The sequence below is a fragment of the Suncus etruscus genome, chromosome 20, assembly GCF_024139225.1.
Source record: "Suncus etruscus isolate mSunEtr1 chromosome 20, mSunEtr1.pri.cur, whole genome shotgun sequence".
Taxonomy (NCBI): Eukaryota; Metazoa; Chordata; class Mammalia; order Eulipotyphla; family Soricidae; genus Suncus; species Suncus etruscus.
The window spans coordinates 27,534,380-27,553,611 of NC_064867.1; the positions used below are offsets into that span (position 1 = coordinate 27,534,380).

The following is a 19,232-nucleotide window of genomic DNA, read 5'->3' on the forward strand; positions in this document are numbered from 1 at the left end:
ATTCTCTGCATTCTGAACCATTTCTTTCCTAGACTGTCTAGTATCACTTGAAGCAAATCAGGCCAAGAAACCCAAACAGCCCTGCTCATCCAGGAAGACATTCAGGAATAGATATGTTTAGTGCAGTTCTCCCTATGAGTAAAATTAAAACTTGTTGGAGTCTGCTTACACAAGCAAAGTGGGAAAATTCTTACCTAAGCACAGCTAAATTTTTTAATGTTTCTCCAACTCGAGGATGCATCTGACCCAGGCTGTCTTCATAAATCTTTAATGCTCTTTCATATAAAGGCAAGGCTTCGATGTGCTTTTTCTGATTAGAAAAAGAAAACAACTGCACACTTGGACAGAGTTACAGAAGTTAACTTAATGTATTCTAATCTATGGGACCAATTTAGAAAGCATTTGGATGGGTCTAGAGTACAGTTAGGTAGGGTGATTGCCTTATATGTAGCCAACCTGGGTTGTCTCCCTGACACCCCATATGAACCCCACCAGGAGAGATCGAGTGCAGACCAGGAGTAAATCCTGAGCACTGCTGGGTGTGGTCTCAAAATAAAAAAAGAAAGCACTTTGAAAATGTCCATTTACTCCTAGGATGTAGCTACATGAATTTATATCATAACTTGAGAAACCATCAGAAACCTAAAATTTGGGCCTGGTTTGGCAACCAGTGGCATGGGTTCTTGTGTACCTGGACTCAGACCTGTATTGCCCTGGCCCAGTTTTTGACCCAAATGCACAGCTTCAAGGCAGCATTAGAGAGAGATGGAAGACAGAGAGAAATGGAGGGAACCTAGAATTTGAAATGACACCGTTAACAAAAGAACTGATGTTTCAAAACACTGCAAGGAAGGGGCTAGCTTACAACTGTAAGGTCAGTAACATTGTAAGTACAGAGGAAACACTGTTAACTGAAATTTCTCTTTTTTTTTTCCTCTACTATATGTAATTTCTGCTTCCTGCTTACCTGGGTTTCATACCTTCAAGCTCTTCATTAATATTTGAAGCTGAGGAACCTACCATTTGGCTGTAGATAACAGCCAAGTTCACCAAGGCTGTAGCTACACTGGGGTGCTTGGGGCCAAAGGATTTCTGCCGAATTTCCACCGCCAGCTCATACAAAGGTACAGCTTTGTCAAGTTTCCCCTAAAATACAAAAATTAAATCTAATAAAAGCATTAAAGCAATAAATACAGTAGCATCAGTCTTTTCCACAAATATAATTCTGCACTAAAGTAATTTAGGAGAAGGGGAACAGGAGTCAGTGTTTGTGCCTACAGTGCCAGGCCCATCCTGGCAGTGCTCAAGAGACTCGGGGCCACACAGCAATGCCGGGGTCTCCAGGGCTACAGCCAGTGATGCTCGCTGTATCATGGTGCTAGAAATCGAACTTGGGTCAGGCATGTGCCAGGCCTATACCCTAGTTGCTATCCTATCTCCCAGCCCCTAAAAAAAAACTTTTAATTTGTTTTGTTTGGGGGCCACATCTGGTGGTGCTCAGACATAACTCTTGGCTCTGCATTCAGAAATCACTCCTGGCAGGCTTGGGGGACCATATAGGATGCTGGGGATTGAACCCAAATTGGATGCGTGCAAGGCAAACACCCTACCCACTGTGCTATCACTTTGTTTGTTTGTTTGTTTTTTGGGCCACACCCGGCGATGCTCAGGGGTTCCTCCTGGCTGTCTGCTCAGAAATAGCTCCTGGCAGGCACGGGGGACCATATGGGACACCGGGATTCGAACCAACCACCTTAGGTCCTGGATCGGCTGCTTGCAAGGCAAACGCCGCTGTGCTATCTCTCCGGGCCCTGTGCTATCACTTTTGAGGAGAAAATTTAAGAAGCATTTGCTTCTCGATTAAATATATGAGTTGGAGATTATAAAATACATGCAGCACACTGAGCAAATGTACCACTCCTCCCTCCCTCCCCGCTTTTTCTTTCTTTAGTTTTTGGATTACAGCCAGCAATGCTCAGGGCTCACTCCTGGTTGGCACTGTGCTCAGTGCTCAGGAATCACTCCTGGTGGTGCTCGGGACCATATGGGATCCCCGAGGTTGCACCTGAGTCAGATGTTGCAAGGCCAATGCTCTAGAAACTTACCATTTTCTTATACAAGATGGCAAGATGTTTCACTGTGTAAGCCAAGGAAGGGTGATCAGGAGCTAAGGCCTGTCTCCGAATGTCAAAAGCTCTTTCATAAAGTTCCTCTGCTTTGTCATACTGTTTCTTTTCATTGCAGAGTGCTGCAAGGTTATTCAAAGACTGTGCGCAGTCTGGGTGATCAGGTCCCAGGATTCGCTCCCTCATCTCTAAGGAACGTTTCAGAAACTGTTCGGCTGTTCTAGGAACAAAACCCCCAATGGTCATTTTAATTTCTTGAAGTAAGAACCTCTAGCCCTTAGGCAGAAAACTGAAGGTTTTGTTTTGTTTTGTTTTGTTTTGTTTTATTTTGTTTGGGGAAGGGGCTGAGTCACACCCACCAGTGCTCAGGGGTTAAGGGGTTACTCCTGACTGTACTCTGGAATTACTCCAGGTGATTCTCAGGACACCATATGGGATGCCAGGGATTGTACCCGGGTCAGCTGTATGCAAGGCAAGCACCCTACTAGCGGTACTCTAACCCCTGAAGGTTTTCTTTTTTTTTTGTTTTTTAAAGCTTTTTTAGAGCTGGGGATCAAACTCAAGAGCCTCACACAGAAAGGGAAATGCTATATCACTGAACTATAGTCCTAGCTCCTGAGGCCATGTTTCATTTTGGGGGTTTCTAGGGCAAAACTGTGGTGCTCAGGAGCGACCCCTCCTGTTGTTCAGGGGATGATAGGTGGTGGTGCTAGGGATTCCAACCAAGGATTGGCTCCAAGGAAGGCAAGCACTTTACCTCCTATACCATCTCTCCAGTCCACTGAAGTTAATTTTTTTTTTTTTTTTTTTTTTTTTTTTGGTTTTTGGGCCACACCCGGCAGTGCTCAGGGGTTACTCCTGGCTGTCTGCTCAGAAATAGCTCCTGGCAGGCACGGGGGACCATATGGGACACCGGGATTTGAACCAACCACCTTTGGTCCTGGATCGGCTGTTTGCAAGGCAAATGCCGCTGTGCTATCTCTCCGGGCCCTGAAGTTAATTTTTAAAGAAGAACTTTTTGGGAAGTGTACTAAATATTTACCACATTTCCCTGATCTCCCCACTGCATCTTTTGGACATCCAATGAAATACCTAACACTCCATTTCCAGGAAGTATGAATATTAAAGGCCATCTTGAATCTTTTTTTTTAAATCATGTGTCTTTTATATCCAAACAGACTGAAGAATAAATGTAGTATCCATCTACACACAGGCTTCATTCCTCACTTATTCCCATGTTTCTTCTGGGAAGTTTCATGTGCAAAGAGATCTACACAAACTCAAGAGTCAGAGATGACGGGAAACATACTCTAGAGCCTAGAGTAATTTTCAAGTTATTACAGAAACAGTGGGAAGGGCAAAAGAGTTCTGGTCATAGTTGAAGGAAATGCCTGTTTCCCTCTATCTCCCCAGTGGTCAGTGGTTGGAGATGTCTCTCTGAGCTGCATCTCCAGGATGGGTCGGCACTTCCCCCAGGCCCACCTCATACTCACTCCAGGTTATTCTGAAGATAGTAGAGAACACCTAGTTCATTAAGGGTCCGAGCATTGTCAGTGGTGTCCTTCCCCAACGTGAGCTCCTCTAACTGGAGAGCCCTTCGGCGAAGAAGGGCAAAGCCATACTGCAGAAGATACGAGCACAGAAGTCACCATCAACACCCGGGATGTCCTGATGACACAATGCACCAGCCTTCCAAAGGAACCCCTAGTACTCCTCACAGTCATGAGATGTTTCCCTAAGCTCATCTAGTGGCTGCTGAAATCTGCTACCAGGAGCCTCTTCTAAGTAAGATTCACCCATAACTATTCACCATCACTCACAATAATGCCACATTCCAGCAAAGTGAGAGGGACCCTAAAGAATGAGAGTTAAATGCAGTAATATATCAATCCCAAAGCCAGATCCTTGAACCTTGGTACTTGAAAGACTGCACAGAACACTTGGTCTAGTAGACAAAGAGGCCCTAGATAACAGAGGTGCAGAACAGAGGCAGACAACACTGAGTTCTTATCTTTAAATGTGCCAGGAGATTGGATGTTACTGTCCCAACTCTATATGCACACACACGCACACACACACACACACACACACACACACGCAACAACACAATCATCAATCATACTGTAATAAATGTGCAAAATATGCTAATATCAAACATGCTGTACATGTGACATATACAGTATTACTTGGAGAGTAAATTTCTATTAAAAAATGCATATGGGGGGGCCCAGAGTAATAGTACACTGACTAAGGCACTTGCCTTGTGTACGGACAACCCAGGTTCAGTTTCCAGCATCCCATATGGTCCCCTGAACCTGTCAGGAGTTATTCCTGAGTAGAGTCAGGAGTAACCCGAGTGTCGCCTGGTATGACTCAAAAATAAACCAAAAAATGCATATGGTATTTAAGACAAATGTGCAATATTTACATTTTATCGACAAGTTAGAAAAATGAAATAATATTCTTTTATGATTCAGAAAATGAATGTCTTTGTATCTGGACCTAACACAACCAAATTTCACCTCCTTTTTACAAGCCTTTAAGGAAAAGAACTGTAGTAGCTTTAAAGCTCATTTTATAAAGTCAATTCCACAGTACCACTTGAACTATTGTGTTTCTTCATGTTCCCTGAAATATAACTGACTTATAATACTGTGTAAGGTTTTTTGTTTTGTTTTGTTTTCTTATTTTTGGGATTTTTTTGGGTCACACCTGGCAGCTCTCAGGGGTTACTCCTAGCTCTGCACTCAGAAATTGCTCCTGGCATGTTCGGGGGACCATATGGAATGCTGGGATTCAAACCATCTGTCTGCGTGCAAGGCAAATGCCCTACCGCTGTGCTATTTCTCTGGCCCCTAATATTGTCTAAGTTTATCATGACTTGAAATACATATAGATTGCAAAATAATTACTACAATATAGTTATATTTTTAAAGGACTATTGAGCTGTATTTATCAGTTATACTAATATTTTAAGAATACAGTAGAATAAGAAATGTCATTAGTAATTATTCTAGTTACCTAAAAATATAAATTTCTTAACATAAAATTTATGCATCAATGTTAGGATATTCAAAGATGCTTTTACCGTCTTTGCTTCAAACCATAACATAAAAGAAATTTCTCATTACCAAGTTGCCTTTTCTCCTTGTAGCTTTCTGACGAATTTTAAAAGACTTTTTCCTAAAATGTTCAGCTTGTTCATACCTTTAAAAAAAAAAAAAAAGAAAAAAGTCATGTATGCCCAGTATCATACTTCAATGAAATAGAAACCCTAGTAGAGGGCCCGGAGAGATAGCACAGCGACGTTTGCCTTGCAAGCAGCTGATCCAGAACCAAAGGTGGTTGGTTTAAATCCCGGTGTCCCATATGGTCCCCCGTGCCTGCCAGGAGCTATTTCTGAGCAGACAGCCAGGAGTAACCCCTGAGCACCGCAGGGTGTGGCTCAAAAAAAACAAAAAAAAAAAAGAAAGAAAAGAAACCCTAGTAGACTATAAAATACACTCAGAAGTGCTCAACAGGGCTAACTCTTGGCTCTCTGCATTCAGGGATCACTCCTGGGGGAGTAAGAGGGACTGAATCTAAGGGGGGATTGAATCCGGGCTGGCCACATGCAAGGCAAACACCCTCTCTACTATACTGTCTAATTTACAAGATAGGGGACCACACAGAGTTGGTGCATAGGTGAGTGAGTGATGAGTGAGTGAGTGTTGAGTGGCAAACTCAGGATCACAAGGCAGCCAGAGAGGGAGCCTGGATTCAACCACATACAAGATGCAGAGTCTGAGCTCTTTCCATATACATCTCAGAGATAAATCTCGAAGTTATGCTTTGCTGCTCACTTCATGAAGCACCCCTGCCCTACCCCAAAATAACATGGTACATTCAAAAGAATTCAGAAGTAAGCCATTAGAAAAAATGAAATAATGTGATTTGCTTTGACATGGAGAATATCATGTTGAGTGAACTGAGACAGAGGGAGAGGTACAGACATAGAATGATTGTACTCATTTGCAGTATATAAAAAAATTAACAACATAGGCTCATAGACCTAAGCCTACCCCCACCTCAGATCTGACCCTCCTATGGAGGTTGTGGCACCTGGAAGGTCTGGCCGGTTGCAGGCTGTAATCACCTTTCCTTTCTAGACATTTCCTCAGAGACATTCAGCTGATGATTTCACATAGAACACAAAGACAGTGGCTAGAGAGATAGCATGGAGGTAAGGCGTTTGCCTTGTATGCAGAAGGACAGTGGTTTGAATCCCGGCATCCCATGTGGTCCCCCGAGCCTGCCAGGAGCGATTTCTGAGCATAAAGCCAGGAGTAACCCCTGAGAGTCACTGGGTGTGGCCCCAAAACCAAAAATAAGTAAATAAAAATTAAAAAAATATTAAAAGCACAATATTTAGAACTGGAGTATTTGCCCTCAAAATCTTACTTATTTTGCTTTAGGTACAGAGTCGCAAGTGCCTCTAGCTCCCGAGCGATGTGGGGGTGGTCGGCCCCGTAGGCATTCTCGGAGATTTCCAGGGCCTGTTTATACAGCTGCTCTGCATTGCCAAACTTCTTCCACTGCACATACACGCTGGCGAGTTGGTGGAGGGACTGAGCCACTTTGGGGTGATCAGGGTCTAGAGCAGTTTCTCGAATTTCTAGGGACTTCTGCAAAGGGACAACAGCCTAGGGAGGTAAAGGACAGTGACAATGAGTGAAAATGCCCTTATCGGTGGCTGTTTATTTCAGGGATCAAATCCTGGGCCCTACCCAAGCAAGGCTGGGCTGTACCAGGGAGCCACATTCATTCCTGACCCACATATGCCAGCACCTGACCCCCAACCCCCTTCCATAGTCTCAGCCTCAATTCCTGGGAGGAGAGAGGTGAATGGTGATGGAAGCCAGCAGACCTACCTGACTGAGCAGACCTAGGTCTTTGAGAAAGCGCCCCAGGGTTTCACAGAGACCTGCCAAGCACACCAAGCTCTCCTCATCCTCGCATTTCTTCTCATATTGCTTCAGTGAATCAAAGTATTCAGCCGCCATAGCACTTTTGTCTTTGCCAACGAACTGCCAGTAGCTCAGCAGCTGGGCAAAGTGGCCCCTGTCTCAACAAATGACAGTAGGTGAGTGAGATGCCAACCCTACAACCCAAGGGCAACAGAAAGGTCAAGAATTCACACCCATCTCAGGGCCTTTCACTCCTAGGTAGGGGCTATAGTAGAGGGACTCCTGCTTTGACTCTGATCTCATGATCGATTGTGAGAGGGCTGAGCTCACATACCTCCTCACCTGCTCACATGAGGAGACTGCGCCCACCCACCTCAATCTGACCCTCAGGTTGTGGCAGGTCTGGCTGGTGGCAGACATTTCCTTTCTAGACATTTCCTCAGAGGCATTCAGTTGGTGCATTTACCCTCAAACAACTCTAAATGATAGCATTTAGGGTTGAAGCAACTTCAGAAGTATCAGAGAATTATCTGGAAATGAGTTTTGGTGGGTGCTCAGGGCTGACTCATAGCTTTGTGTTCAGGGATTGAACCCAAAGCAAGCACCATACTGCTGTACTATCTCTCCATCCTCCCTATATGTAATCCTTCAGGGGTTGAATGATAGAAAGAAACTTATTTGTCTTGAATGAATAAACTTGGTGACATCCTGTAGAATGAAAAAGCTGGGGAAACCAAAATGATCCTGATGTCCAAGGAATCACTTTCTCATGGGAAAACCCATATTGTCCCCCAAGTCTCTCTGGGAGTGATCCCTGAATGCTGAGCCAGGAGTAAACCTGAGCACCACCAGGTGTGAAAAAAAAGGAAAGAAAAAAGAAAAGAATGATAAGAAGAAAGAGAGAGGAAGGAAGAAAGAGAGGGAAAGAAAGAGGGAAGGGAAGGAAGAAAGGGGGTAAGAAAGGAAAGGAGTAATGAAGGGAAGGGGAGGGAGAAAGAAAAAAAAGAGGGATGGGGAAGGCAGGAGGGAAGGAAGGAAGAAAAGAGGGAAGGAAGGAGAGAAGGAAGGATGGAGGGAGCGAGGGAAGGAAGGAAGGAAGGAAGGAAGGAAGGAAGGAAGGAAGGAAGGAAGGAAGGAAGGAAGGAAGGAAGGAAGGAAGGAAGGAAGGTAGGAAGGAAGGTAGGAAGGAGGGAGGGAGGGAGGGAGGAAGGAAGGAAGGTAGGAAGGAAGGAAGGAAGGAAGGTAGGAAGGAGGGAAGGAGGGAGGGAGGGAGGGAGGAAGGAAGGAAGGAAGGAAGGAAGGAAGGAAGGAAGGAAGGAAGGAAGGAAGGAAGGAAGGAAGGAAGGAAGGAAGGAAGGAAGGAAGGAAGGGAGGGAGGGAGGGAGGGAGGGAGGGAGGGAGGGAGGGAGGAAGGAGGAAGGAAGGAAGGAGGAAGGAAGGAAGGAAGGAGGAAGGAAAGAAGAAGGGAGAGAGGGAGGGATGAAGAGAGGGAGGGAGAAAGTTCATAGGAGGATCAGATCCATCTGCAGACTGGTACCATCCTGTCACTTCCACAACAGTCTTTCTCAACCAGCACGAGTATCTGCAGCCCAGTGGTAGAAATTCACTGTGGTTTCTACCCAAGTTAGGAGAACCTAAACTTGTTCTCCATAAATAAGTTTCTCACCTTTTATAAAGATTCTGAGACAGGAAGAGATTAAGAAGGCAATCGTGCAACTTCTGTTTACTCCCCTGCTGCTGGAAGAGCCAGGGGAGCTCATCGGCGCTCCTCCACGTCACACGGTCCTGGCTGGGAAAGGAGGACAATCCAGGTTGGCCACATGCGAGGCAAATGCCCTACTTGCTGTACTACCTCTTTGGCTCCAACAACTGAGTTTTTATATATTCACTATAAGGCAGAAAGAGTGTAAGGGGAGATGGGAGCAGAATGTGCAAGACCAAGACCAAGACACTTAGCTACCTGAGCTGTGTGGTGAAGTAGTTGATGAGCTTCTGCCTGTAGGAGGAGATGAGTGGCCCACCTTCCAGGTACTCCAGCCTCACTGTCTCCCATGCCTGAGGAAAGAAAAGACACCTTGGCCTGCAAATCAAGACTGGAACAAAAAACCTAAAGGAAGGAAATCATTCCCATTTTATAGCTATGGAGGAGAAACGGCATTCAAACATTCTGAAAGTCGGGACAGTTATGTAGCAGACTGGCATGAAACAGAAATGCCTCTGTTATGGGCCAGGGCTATAGTACAGAGTACAGAGCACTTGCCTTGCACACAGTGGGCCTGGGATCAGTCTCTGGTACTAGAGATGGTCTCCCAAAAGCCCTGAGCACCACTGATGTCCTCCCCAACCCTATAAATACAAAATATTTTTCTTCCAGGAAGAAACATACCAACTAAATAGCCATCTCACAAAGGTACATTATATGTAATACTGTGAGTCAAAATTGACCAAATCTAACATCATCACAGAAAAGATATCATTGCCAGGAGATGGCTCAGTGGTAGAGCATTTACCCTGAATTCTAGCCCTGGAACTAGCGAAGAAAAATTTTTTTAAATAAATGCCTAATTTCAGATTTCAATTTTGTCTTGTGTTTAAAACATTTGAAATCATGGGCAGGCCAGAGAGCTCAATCGGTTGGAGTACACGCTATGCACTCTATACCTCATAATCAACTATCTCCATCCCCAGAAATACCAGGAGTAACCCCAAGCAATGAATTAGGAGAGACGCCCAATCACACAGATGTGGTCCAAAAAATGCAAAGTCAATCAACCAAATCCGAAAATATGGTACAGTTTAGCATGCAAGGACACACGGAGATCTGTAAATCAGTAACTTCTGTTTCAATGCTTAGAATGCCATTTACCTGCAGGTGTCGAAACTTGAGCAAACCACAACCATAGGTCAGCAAACCCATCTTGTGTAAACTGTGCACCAGGGAGGTTAAGACGGCCCAGGACATCTCGGGGTAAAGATCCATTAGCTCAGACTCACTCACGCCATTGTGACTGACAGTTACAAGGCAGAGAATCTAGGGGAAAACAACCACACAGTCAGGGGTGCCTCTCTCTCACCACCACAAACACTTCTACAGTTCTTTAAAGTGTTCCATTAAATGATTAGCAAGCCAGGACATATTTCCTACAGTAAAACACGCTTCCCAGGGCCTGAGAGATAGTACAAGGGGTTAGACGTTTGCCTTGCATGTGGCTGACCCCAGTTCAATTCCCAAAATTGCATATGATTCCCCCAAGCACCATCAGAAGTGATCCCTGAGCACAGAGCTGGGAGTAATCCCTGAGCACCACTGGGTGTGGTTCCAAAAATAAAATAAATGAATGAAATAAAAAAAAAAAAAAACAAGAAACAAGAAAAAACAACCAAAATATACTTTCCAAAAGATACTAAGCAGGCCAGTGAAAGCTCTGTGGGGTGATCACAAGCTCTGCGTGTGGGAAGGCTGGGTTTGATCCCTGACACCAGGTTCTCAGAGCACGGTTAGGAGCAACCACAACAAACACAGAGTCAGAGTAGGTCATGAAGCCCACCAGGGATAGTTCATCAACAATAGAAAGAAGCCAAAAAACTCCAAAGGACACTAATTTACAAGAGTCCAACCAAGAGTGGTCCTTGAGCACAAAAGCAGGAGTAAGCCCTGAGCTCCACTGGTGTGGTCCCAAATAAAATAAAGAAATAAATACATAAATAAAATAAGATCTAACAGGCATAAACCGTAAAAGACACCTTTGATCACTCAACTTTATTAAAATCAAACTTTGTGCTGTGAGTAACACTATAAAGTAAAAGAAAAGAAACAAAGAGAAAAAGACATTTATTTGCAAACCACAACATTTAAGAGTCACTAAGAATGGACGAAGAACAGATAAATAGCACAGCAGGTAGGGAGGGTGCTTGCCTGGCATGGCGCCAACCAAGTTCAATCCCCAGCATTCCATATGTTCCCTCAAGCCTACAAGAAGTGATTCCTGAGCACAGAGCCAGGAGTAAACCCTAAGCACTCTCAGGTTTGGCCCCAAAACAACAACAACAACAGCAACAGCAGCAGCAACAACAAAAGAGTTCTTAAAGATCAATAAGAAAAAAGGCAATTAAGTTGATATATGGTACAGGGGAGCAGGAGCGATAGGCATAGTAGGTAAGGAGCTTGATCCCTGAGCAAAGAGCCAGGAGTAATCCCTGAAAATCACTGATTGTAGCCCCAAAACAAAATTTAAAAAAATGAGTAAAGTATTTGAACCAGGAATTCACCTAAGAGAAAATGAAATAGCCAATCACCATGAAAACATAGAAAGTCTCAAAAGGCATTAGGAAAACAAATTTCCTAAGGTCTCCCTCTGGTCACAGAATACCTTGGCCGAGACTGCATGGGTATTCCTGTTTGCTTAAAACATCTCAATTTATACAGAGACCATAGAGATATTACTGCCTTGCACACAACTGACCTGGGTTTAACTCCCAGCAACTCATATGGTTCCCTGAGCCAGGAGTGATTCCTGAGTACAGACAGAGCTAGGAGCAACCATTAAATACAGTTGTGTGTGGAAAAATAAATTGCATTAACTTATACAATAAAAAAACTACAGTAACACACATACATGTAACTTTCACTTATATACAACAAACTCATACATATATATTCAGACACATATACATACACACATATACTCACACTCAGATACACACACACAGAGCAAACCAATGTTGCTCTGATCAATCAACCCTTACCTGTTTCATGAGTTCTTTGTCCATCTCATTCCCCATGGAGTCCTGGATGAACCGAAGGACCAGTCTGTACAGGGAAATAGTATCTTGACACTGGAAACACTGATGAAGGATTTTATCCAAGTTTCCTGCTCTCCCCGCACTGTTGGAATTGAGAACAGACAACATTTCTTACTTGTGAAAAAAGCTGGGGTATAAAAAAACACCAAATCCACAGGGCCTACATTTTTATATGTATAAAAATGTAGGCCCTGTGGATTTGGTTTTTTTTTTTTTATAAGAACAAGATTTTTTAAAAGGTACTCAGTGGGCTGGAGAAATAGTACAGGCAGTACTAAATATTCCCTTAATACTGCGTGTGGCCCCACACCAAGACCAACTAACAAGAAAATTCCAACACATTCAGGAAAATGGTGGTTTTAAGGAATGCTGCATGATAAAGCTTATTTCAGTAAGCTAGTGAATTCAATTCCATATAAATATGCTGGAGCCCACAGCATGCCCTGCAAAGATCACACATGGGAACATAAAGATGAGTGAGTTGGGATTCTTCTATCCAGAACATGCTTCCACATACAAGAAGGAAAGGAAGGAATCATGAATATATCCTATTAGCGAGTCAGCCATGAAAAGGTTTAGAGCCAGGATTTGGGGGATACCATGCAAAAGAAAATCAGTACATAACAATCTGTGTAGTGTTTTTCTTTAAATAGAAAGAAATAGGAAGAAAAGAAAGGAAATATCCAGAGTTCTGCATAAGGCAGTTTCAATTAATCTTATGAAGTACACAGAAAATCACATGCTCTAGAACTGGATGCTAACTTCTGAGGTCTCCAGGTGCCAGGGGTATCGCCTGGAGACTTTCCTTTGGTGCAGGAAAGACTGTGGATACATCCCAAGAAAGTTTTAAGACAATCTTTAATGTTCAATTAGGTGCAGAAAATGTGGAACCAGGACCCTTATCTCAGCATCTGGAAGGAGAGCTGTATAAGAATCACTGTCCATTTTAATGAAACCCAGAGAAGATTCGCTCTTTCCCCTCTGCAGTGAATGAACTAAGTAAGTGAAGCTGGACTGACAAAGTCAAAGACCAATGCTATCTAAAGGCAATTATGGATCCAGAGAGATAATACTGTGGCATATACATGCATGGGGTACTGAGATAAGACTGTTGTGTGTGGTCTATTGCAAAGTAACAGCTCCAGTCCTAGAAAAATCCACTGCATCTATATTTTGTGTTTATTTATTCATGATTTGGAAGCCACACCTAGCAGTGCTCAGGGCTTATTCCTGGTTCTGTGCTCAGAGATCATTTATGATCAGGGAAACAATATATAGTGCTTATGGAGATGAAATCAAGGTTGGCCATTTGTAAAGCTACAAAAATCCATTCTAAAATAAAAGCTATAGGAGCCAGAGAGAGAATACAGTGGGTAAAGCACTTGCCTGGGTTTAATCCCTGGTACCCCTTATGGTGAGCCCTGAGCACAATTGGGTATGGGAAAGAAGAAAGGGAGGGATGGAGGAAGGGAAAGAAAGAAGATAAAGGAAGGAAGGAAGGAAGGAAGAAAGGAAGGAAGGAAGGAAGGAAGGAAGGAAGGAAGGAAGGAAGGAAGGAAGGAAGGAAGGAAGGAAGGAAGGAAGGAAGGAAGAAAGGAGAGAGAAAGAAAGAGAGAAAGAATGAAAGAATGAAAGAAAGAAGTAAAGAAGGAAGGAAGGAAGGGAGGGAGGGAGGGAGGGAGGGAGGGAGGGAGGGAGGGAGGGAGGGAAAGAAAAAGAGAGAGGGACGGAGGAAGGAAGGAGGGAGGGAGGGAGGGAGGGAGGGAGGGAGGGGGAGGGAGGGAGGAAGGAAGGAAGGAAGGAAGGAAGGAAGGAAGGAAGGAAGGAAGGAAGGAAGGAAGGAAGAAGGAAGGAAGGAAGGAAGGAAGGAAGGAAGGAAGGAAGGAAGGAAGGAAGGAAGGAAGAAAGAAAGAAAGAAAGAAAGAAAGAAAGAAAGAAAGAAAGAAAAAAGAAAGAAAGAAAGAAAGAAAGAAAGAAAGAAAGAAAGAAAGAAAGAAAGAAAGAAAGAAAGAAAGAAAGAAAGAAAGAAAGAAAGAAAGAAAGAAAGAAAGGAGCAGTATTTAAGAAGTGATCATAAAAGATTCCCACCTATCTACCTACCTTTGCTCCTCTCCCAGAGTCCCCGGCAAAACATATCTGTGCTCACAAGCACTTTTGCCACAAGCATACAAGCTCTTTGGGTCGTGTGAAGGCAGCGCAGAGGGTTTGTGCCCAAGCCCCACAGAGGACAGATTAAAGCAACAGACACAAGACATAGAGCCAGGTAAACCCTCAGTCTTGTCTATAGGCTGTTTGGGCACTGTAAGAGTGAAAGCCACTGGAAAAAGGCACCGTGAGGCTCAGGACATGCAAGTGATAGGAGGGGACCCACTTACCGAGCCACCACTCTGCCGAAAAGGGTGACATACAGGGCACTGCAAGTTGTGGCGGAACGACAGTGTCGTTCCAGCTGCTTCTCCTATGCCGGTTTACCAGAAAACAAAAGAGACACACACCAGCCTGGAAGTAAGGAGGCTACAGGCACTGCCCCCAGGAAACAGCCCGGTGACCACCTGGATCCTGCCTTTCAGCTGTGGGCTGTGCCAGCACATGCATTTAAATACTTGCTGAAAGGTCCAGGGAGATAGTACAGGGGTAGGGCATTTGCTTTGCACACAGCCAACTCCAGTTTGATCCCAGCACCACAAACATTCCCCAGAGCACAATCAGGAGTAATTCCTGAGAATCCAAGAATAAATCCTGAGAATTCCTCTGAATTCCTCTGAGAATTCCTTTGACTTCCTCAGAATTCCCTGAGATTCCTGAGAATTCCAAGAATAAACCCTGAGTACTGCTGGTATATACACCCAATCCTCACCAACCCCTCAAAAGAAACAGAATATAGATGGCAAGGTAAACCTGAAGGTCAAAAGTCTTTTTATTTTTTTATTTTTTTTGATTATGGGTGCCTAGATGGTGGTGCTAAGCACCTAAGCACAAGGTGGTGCTTAGGGGTTATTCTTGGCTCTATGCTCAGCAATAACTCCTGGCAAGCTCAGGGCACCATGTAGGATGCTGGGGGTCAAATCCAGTCAGCTTTATGCAAGGCACTCTACGTGCTCTACTCTCGCTCCAACTCTCAAAGGCCTTTTTATTGTTACTTCTATATCTGTTACTAGTTTAAGAGCCAAGCTTTATAAAAGGTAAAAGAAAACTCCTCTGACCTACAGGGCTTGGCCCACATTGAATTTTTCCTAAGGATGTAAAGAACACACCAGGGTTTGTTGGGGTCATACAGTGCTGGGGGATGAGTTCAGGGTCCTGCACTGGCCATACCAACCTGAGCTGTCTTTGTACCCCAACTCCAATCCCACCCTATACTCAATTCATCTTAAGCTCTGTAAGGTGTTGTATAGGGAAGTTGATAAAGAATATAAGAAAACAGCAAAATTTAAAAAAATTACCTGCTCTTTATTCAATTTGATGTCCGAAGAATGGCATTCTGCAATTATAATAGCTTTTGCATCATTTGGATTTAAAGGATCAAGATGAAGTGTTGGCCACAACCTTTTATTATAAAGAAAAAGAAATAAAAGTATCTTGTAACGTTACAGGTACACATTTTTATCTAGAGAACGTTATAGGAACAGGTCTTTTTACGCTTTATAAAATGAGCCCAAAATCAATCATAATAAGTAATAATATTTCACTTATTCTCACAGGTGTTTCATTACTTTCTATCACTAAGCCAAAGAAAAACAGCCAATATATTAGATATAAAGTGGTAACGCTTTTTTTTTGTTTGTTTGTATTTTAGTTTGGGGGCCATAACCAGTGGTGCTCAATGGTTACCCCGGGATCTGCACTCAGAAATCACTTTTAGCAGACTTGGGGATGTCAGGGATCAAACACAAAATTGACTGCAAGCAAGACAAATGCCCAATCTCCAGTGCTATCACTCCAATCCCCTGGTAAACCATTTTTAAGTCTGTCTTCTTGGTAATGCTAGATATAGGTATGAGGAACTATGACACTGTCTGCTCTAGTAATTCTGAATCCAAACAGAATTATTCACTCTCCAACCTGGATCTCAGAGGGAACAGGGATCTCAGAGGGATTCCCACAAAACCAAAACTTACTCTTCTTAGGAATAAATCACAAATATAAAGCGCATACAAGTTTATCTACATAAACCACTAGACAACACATGTATGGCAGGAAACTCTTGGAAGGGTTGCAGATCGCATGTGAATCAATTCCTATCACTGAAAAAAAGATTCTTAGGCTGGAGACACTATACATTAGATAAGGCATTAGCTTTGCAAGCACCTAACTCAGGCTCATTACTAGAATCCCATAGGGTTCCTGAGCACTAAGGGTTGTGGACTCAAAACAAATAAAAAAAGAGAAATTCTTGTGGGGAGGGAGGTGATTAGAAGGGAAATATATTTTATATTCCCTTAGTAACTTTATGGGATATAAAAGGGCTAGAGGGGGTGGAGGCCTCCAGAATTCAGGGGGACTGATAAAGGTCCAAATCTATTTCAACCTAACATCTGTCGATGATCCCCTGCCTACCCCTCTCCCACTGTCCTCACCTGGAAATCTGACTACTTGATGCCATCATTACTAAGAGCTGGAACTCACAACTCAAAAAACTACACAGGATCAAAAACCAGCTCAGTACTGAAATGTCCTACATACATTTCCTTCATGAAACCACAATTTTTCTTCTCATAGCAGAAATGTGTCACCCTAGCCTTCTCCCTTACATCCTCAAATCCTCCCTCCCCATCCTACTACTTGGATTGCTTTGAATCTTTTTGTCCACGTCTCCCATCCTCACTGCCACATCTACAAAAATTAGGGGAAATGCAATCACACATCAGGGACCCTTCCTCATGGGACCTGGGGAAGAGCTGGCATAAGCTGAAAGAACCAGTCCTCACCTCCATGCTGGAGGGCATGTTTGCACATTCACAGAGACAATTACTCTGACATTCACTGGCAGTGGGTCTATCAGCCATGTCATGTGCTTTTCAACTTGCTTAAAAATATAAAGACAAAATTCAGTCTATTAATTCAAGGTATTTCAAGACAATAAACAATAGATCCCCAAAGAAAATTTAATTCTCATTAAGTTTCTCATGAATGGTGATTTACCTTGTAGCATTAAAAGAACAAGGATAAAATACAATGATTGTGAAGATCTGAATGTTGAGCATCAAAGAAATGTCTTATACCATAAAAATGTCAGAGAAAATTGGTCCTTGATCATTTTTAAATTCAATTGGTTTTCTCAATACAATATACAGGCCATCATGCAGAGTATATGTATAAATAAATATATTTTATATAAATATTTATATACATAAATATAAATACATATATATTCTAGTCAACATCCTTCCTTCCTATACAGAAAGCAGAAATGAAAGAAACAACATCCACATTTTATTCTCCAACCCGGGATTTTAAGCGCCTGCTGATATCTATCTCTTTCTGAGGGTTCAGATGAGTTCCAAAGAGAAAGTACCTGCACTTGATCTATAGAATCAATAATGATGATGACGCTGCCTTGATGGCGGGCAGAGAGCTTTTCCAGCCAACGTGGAAATTCTTCCAGAAGCTTCATAGGATCCAGTGTGAGGGTAGAAGCCCACCAAGAGTGTTGCATCAGCTACAAGATGAAGACACATGACATACACACACACACACACACACACACACACACACACACACGTTCAGGTGGAGGCAGGCATGTTAGTCCGAACACTGTGCTTTCAAACCAAAATGGTACCCCTAAAGGACCCAACAGTGCCCAGTGTAACTTTTAACCTTCCAAAAAACCAGACCAGATGGGCAACGCTGAGCACGAGCTCATCATCAGGATTTAGTCCCAACAATTTCCAAAGTTCTGATCACTCCCAAAGAGAGGATCCCATACCTTGAGAGTGAATCGCTTAATAATCAAGGAAGACTCGGAGCTGGTAGACTGGGGTCTCCCCACAAAATGAGAAAGAACTAGTGTATTTGGAGAATTCTTCTGTTGCAACTGAATCCTAAAAGAAAAATATCTCTAATCAGTCTGATGACATTTCTTTACTAGCTGTGACAAAAGAACCGTCAAAGAATTAAGCACCATTACCTAATTGCCAAAAACTGAGTCTTTGATAGCTTTCAAATAAAGAGGGAAATTTTCTCACTTTAGTCCACTTTTAGATCTTTATACATAAACCTTTATTCAGGAGTGACTCTCCCACACCCCCATCTCTAACTACCCAATTCATGTACAACCACAGATGTTGATGCTCACTTCTCCTGTTTCTTTCTCATTCTATATCTTTTTTGTGTTTGTTTTCTGGGTCACACCCAGTGACGCTCTAGGCCGGGGTAACTCCTGGCTCTGCGCTCAGAAATCACTCCTAGCTTGGGGGACCATATGGGACATTGGGGAATTGAACCACAGTCCGCCCCAGGTTAGCGGCATGCAAGGCAAACGCTCTACTGCTTGCGCCACCACTCCAGCCCCTCATTTTGTATCTTCAAACCTCTATACAGTATATCCTTCAGGGCAGGAACCTAGTCTTTTACTTCCTGTGGTTTTTGTTAGATAGTTCATTTAATCCTTAGTGCTGGCCCCATTAGAGAGAAAGAAGGCAGCAGTGTATTCTGTTGAAAGAAGTCCATATAGTGCTTGCTTCGGAAGCACATACACTAAAATTGGAAAGAAGTCCATACCCAAATAAGAAAGACAATGCTAGCTATGGAGTGGCATGGCTACATACCACTTGGCTAAAAGAAGGGACTTTCCAGAACCTGGTCCTCCAGATACGAGCAGTGGTGGGATCGGAGCTGGAGCAGCCACGAGGTCGTTCAGCCGCTGGTAATACTAGAGACAAAGATGAATCAAAACTGTGAAGAAGCTCATATCTCTGAGGATACAAAATAGTCAGCCTCTGATTGATCCATGGGAGACCATGTGGTGCTAGGGATTGAACCTGGACCTCCTGCATGCAAAACATGTGTTCTCTCCCCACCACAGCCTTATTCTTTCTTCTTCCTCTCTCCTCCTCTTATTCTTCCTCTTCTTCCACCACTTCCTTCTTCTGTACTCAGGGCTTCTCCTGGCTCTGTATTCAGAGATCATTTCTGGTGGGTGGTAGGGAACCATAGGTAGTGCTGGCTATTAAACTGGGTCAGCTGTGTGCAAGGCAAGCACCTTACCCTCTCACTGTACAGTCTCTCCAGACCCAAGTCTTACTACTCTTCAAGTTTCTTCACATTCCTTTGTAGTGAGCTAAATGTGTTAGCCTAATGAATATGTGGTTGGCAAGTGCTGACGTATAATGAAAATGTTCAATGGTTATACTGAGAA

The 19,232-nt window shown here is 43.3% G+C and overlaps 1 protein-coding gene across 1 annotated transcript in view; it reads right to left on the reverse strand.

Annotated features, from left to right (window-relative positions):
- The window catches only part of NPHP3 (nephrocystin 3), a 33,437-nt gene that overhangs the window by 415 nt on the left and 13,790 nt on the right, over nt 1-19,232 (reverse strand). The window contains exons 10-26 of the mRNA XM_049766489.1: nt 18,643-18,746; nt 17,802-17,916; nt 17,391-17,534; nt 16,804-16,901; nt 15,319-15,421; nt 14,251-14,333; nt 11,819-11,957; nt 9,939-10,103; nt 9,033-9,127; nt 8,739-8,861; nt 7,037-7,226; nt 6,567-6,808; nt 5,258-5,333; nt 3,620-3,747; nt 2,106-2,346; nt 1,021-1,146; nt 195-310 (exon numbers count right to left, since the gene is read on the reverse strand). Coding sequence (XP_049622446.1) covers nt 195-310; nt 1,021-1,146; nt 2,106-2,346; nt 3,620-3,747; nt 5,258-5,333; nt 6,567-6,808; nt 7,037-7,226; nt 8,739-8,861; nt 9,033-9,127; nt 9,939-10,103; nt 11,819-11,957; nt 14,251-14,333; nt 15,319-15,421; nt 16,804-16,901; nt 17,391-17,534; nt 17,802-17,916; nt 18,643-18,746 — 2,288 coding nt within the window. The remainder of the gene's footprint in view (nt 1-194; nt 311-1,020; nt 1,147-2,105; nt 2,347-3,619; nt 3,748-5,257; nt 5,334-6,566; nt 6,809-7,036; nt 7,227-8,738; nt 8,862-9,032; nt 9,128-9,938; nt 10,104-11,818; nt 11,958-14,250; nt 14,334-15,318; nt 15,422-16,803; nt 16,902-17,390; nt 17,535-17,801; nt 17,917-18,642; nt 18,747-19,232) is intronic.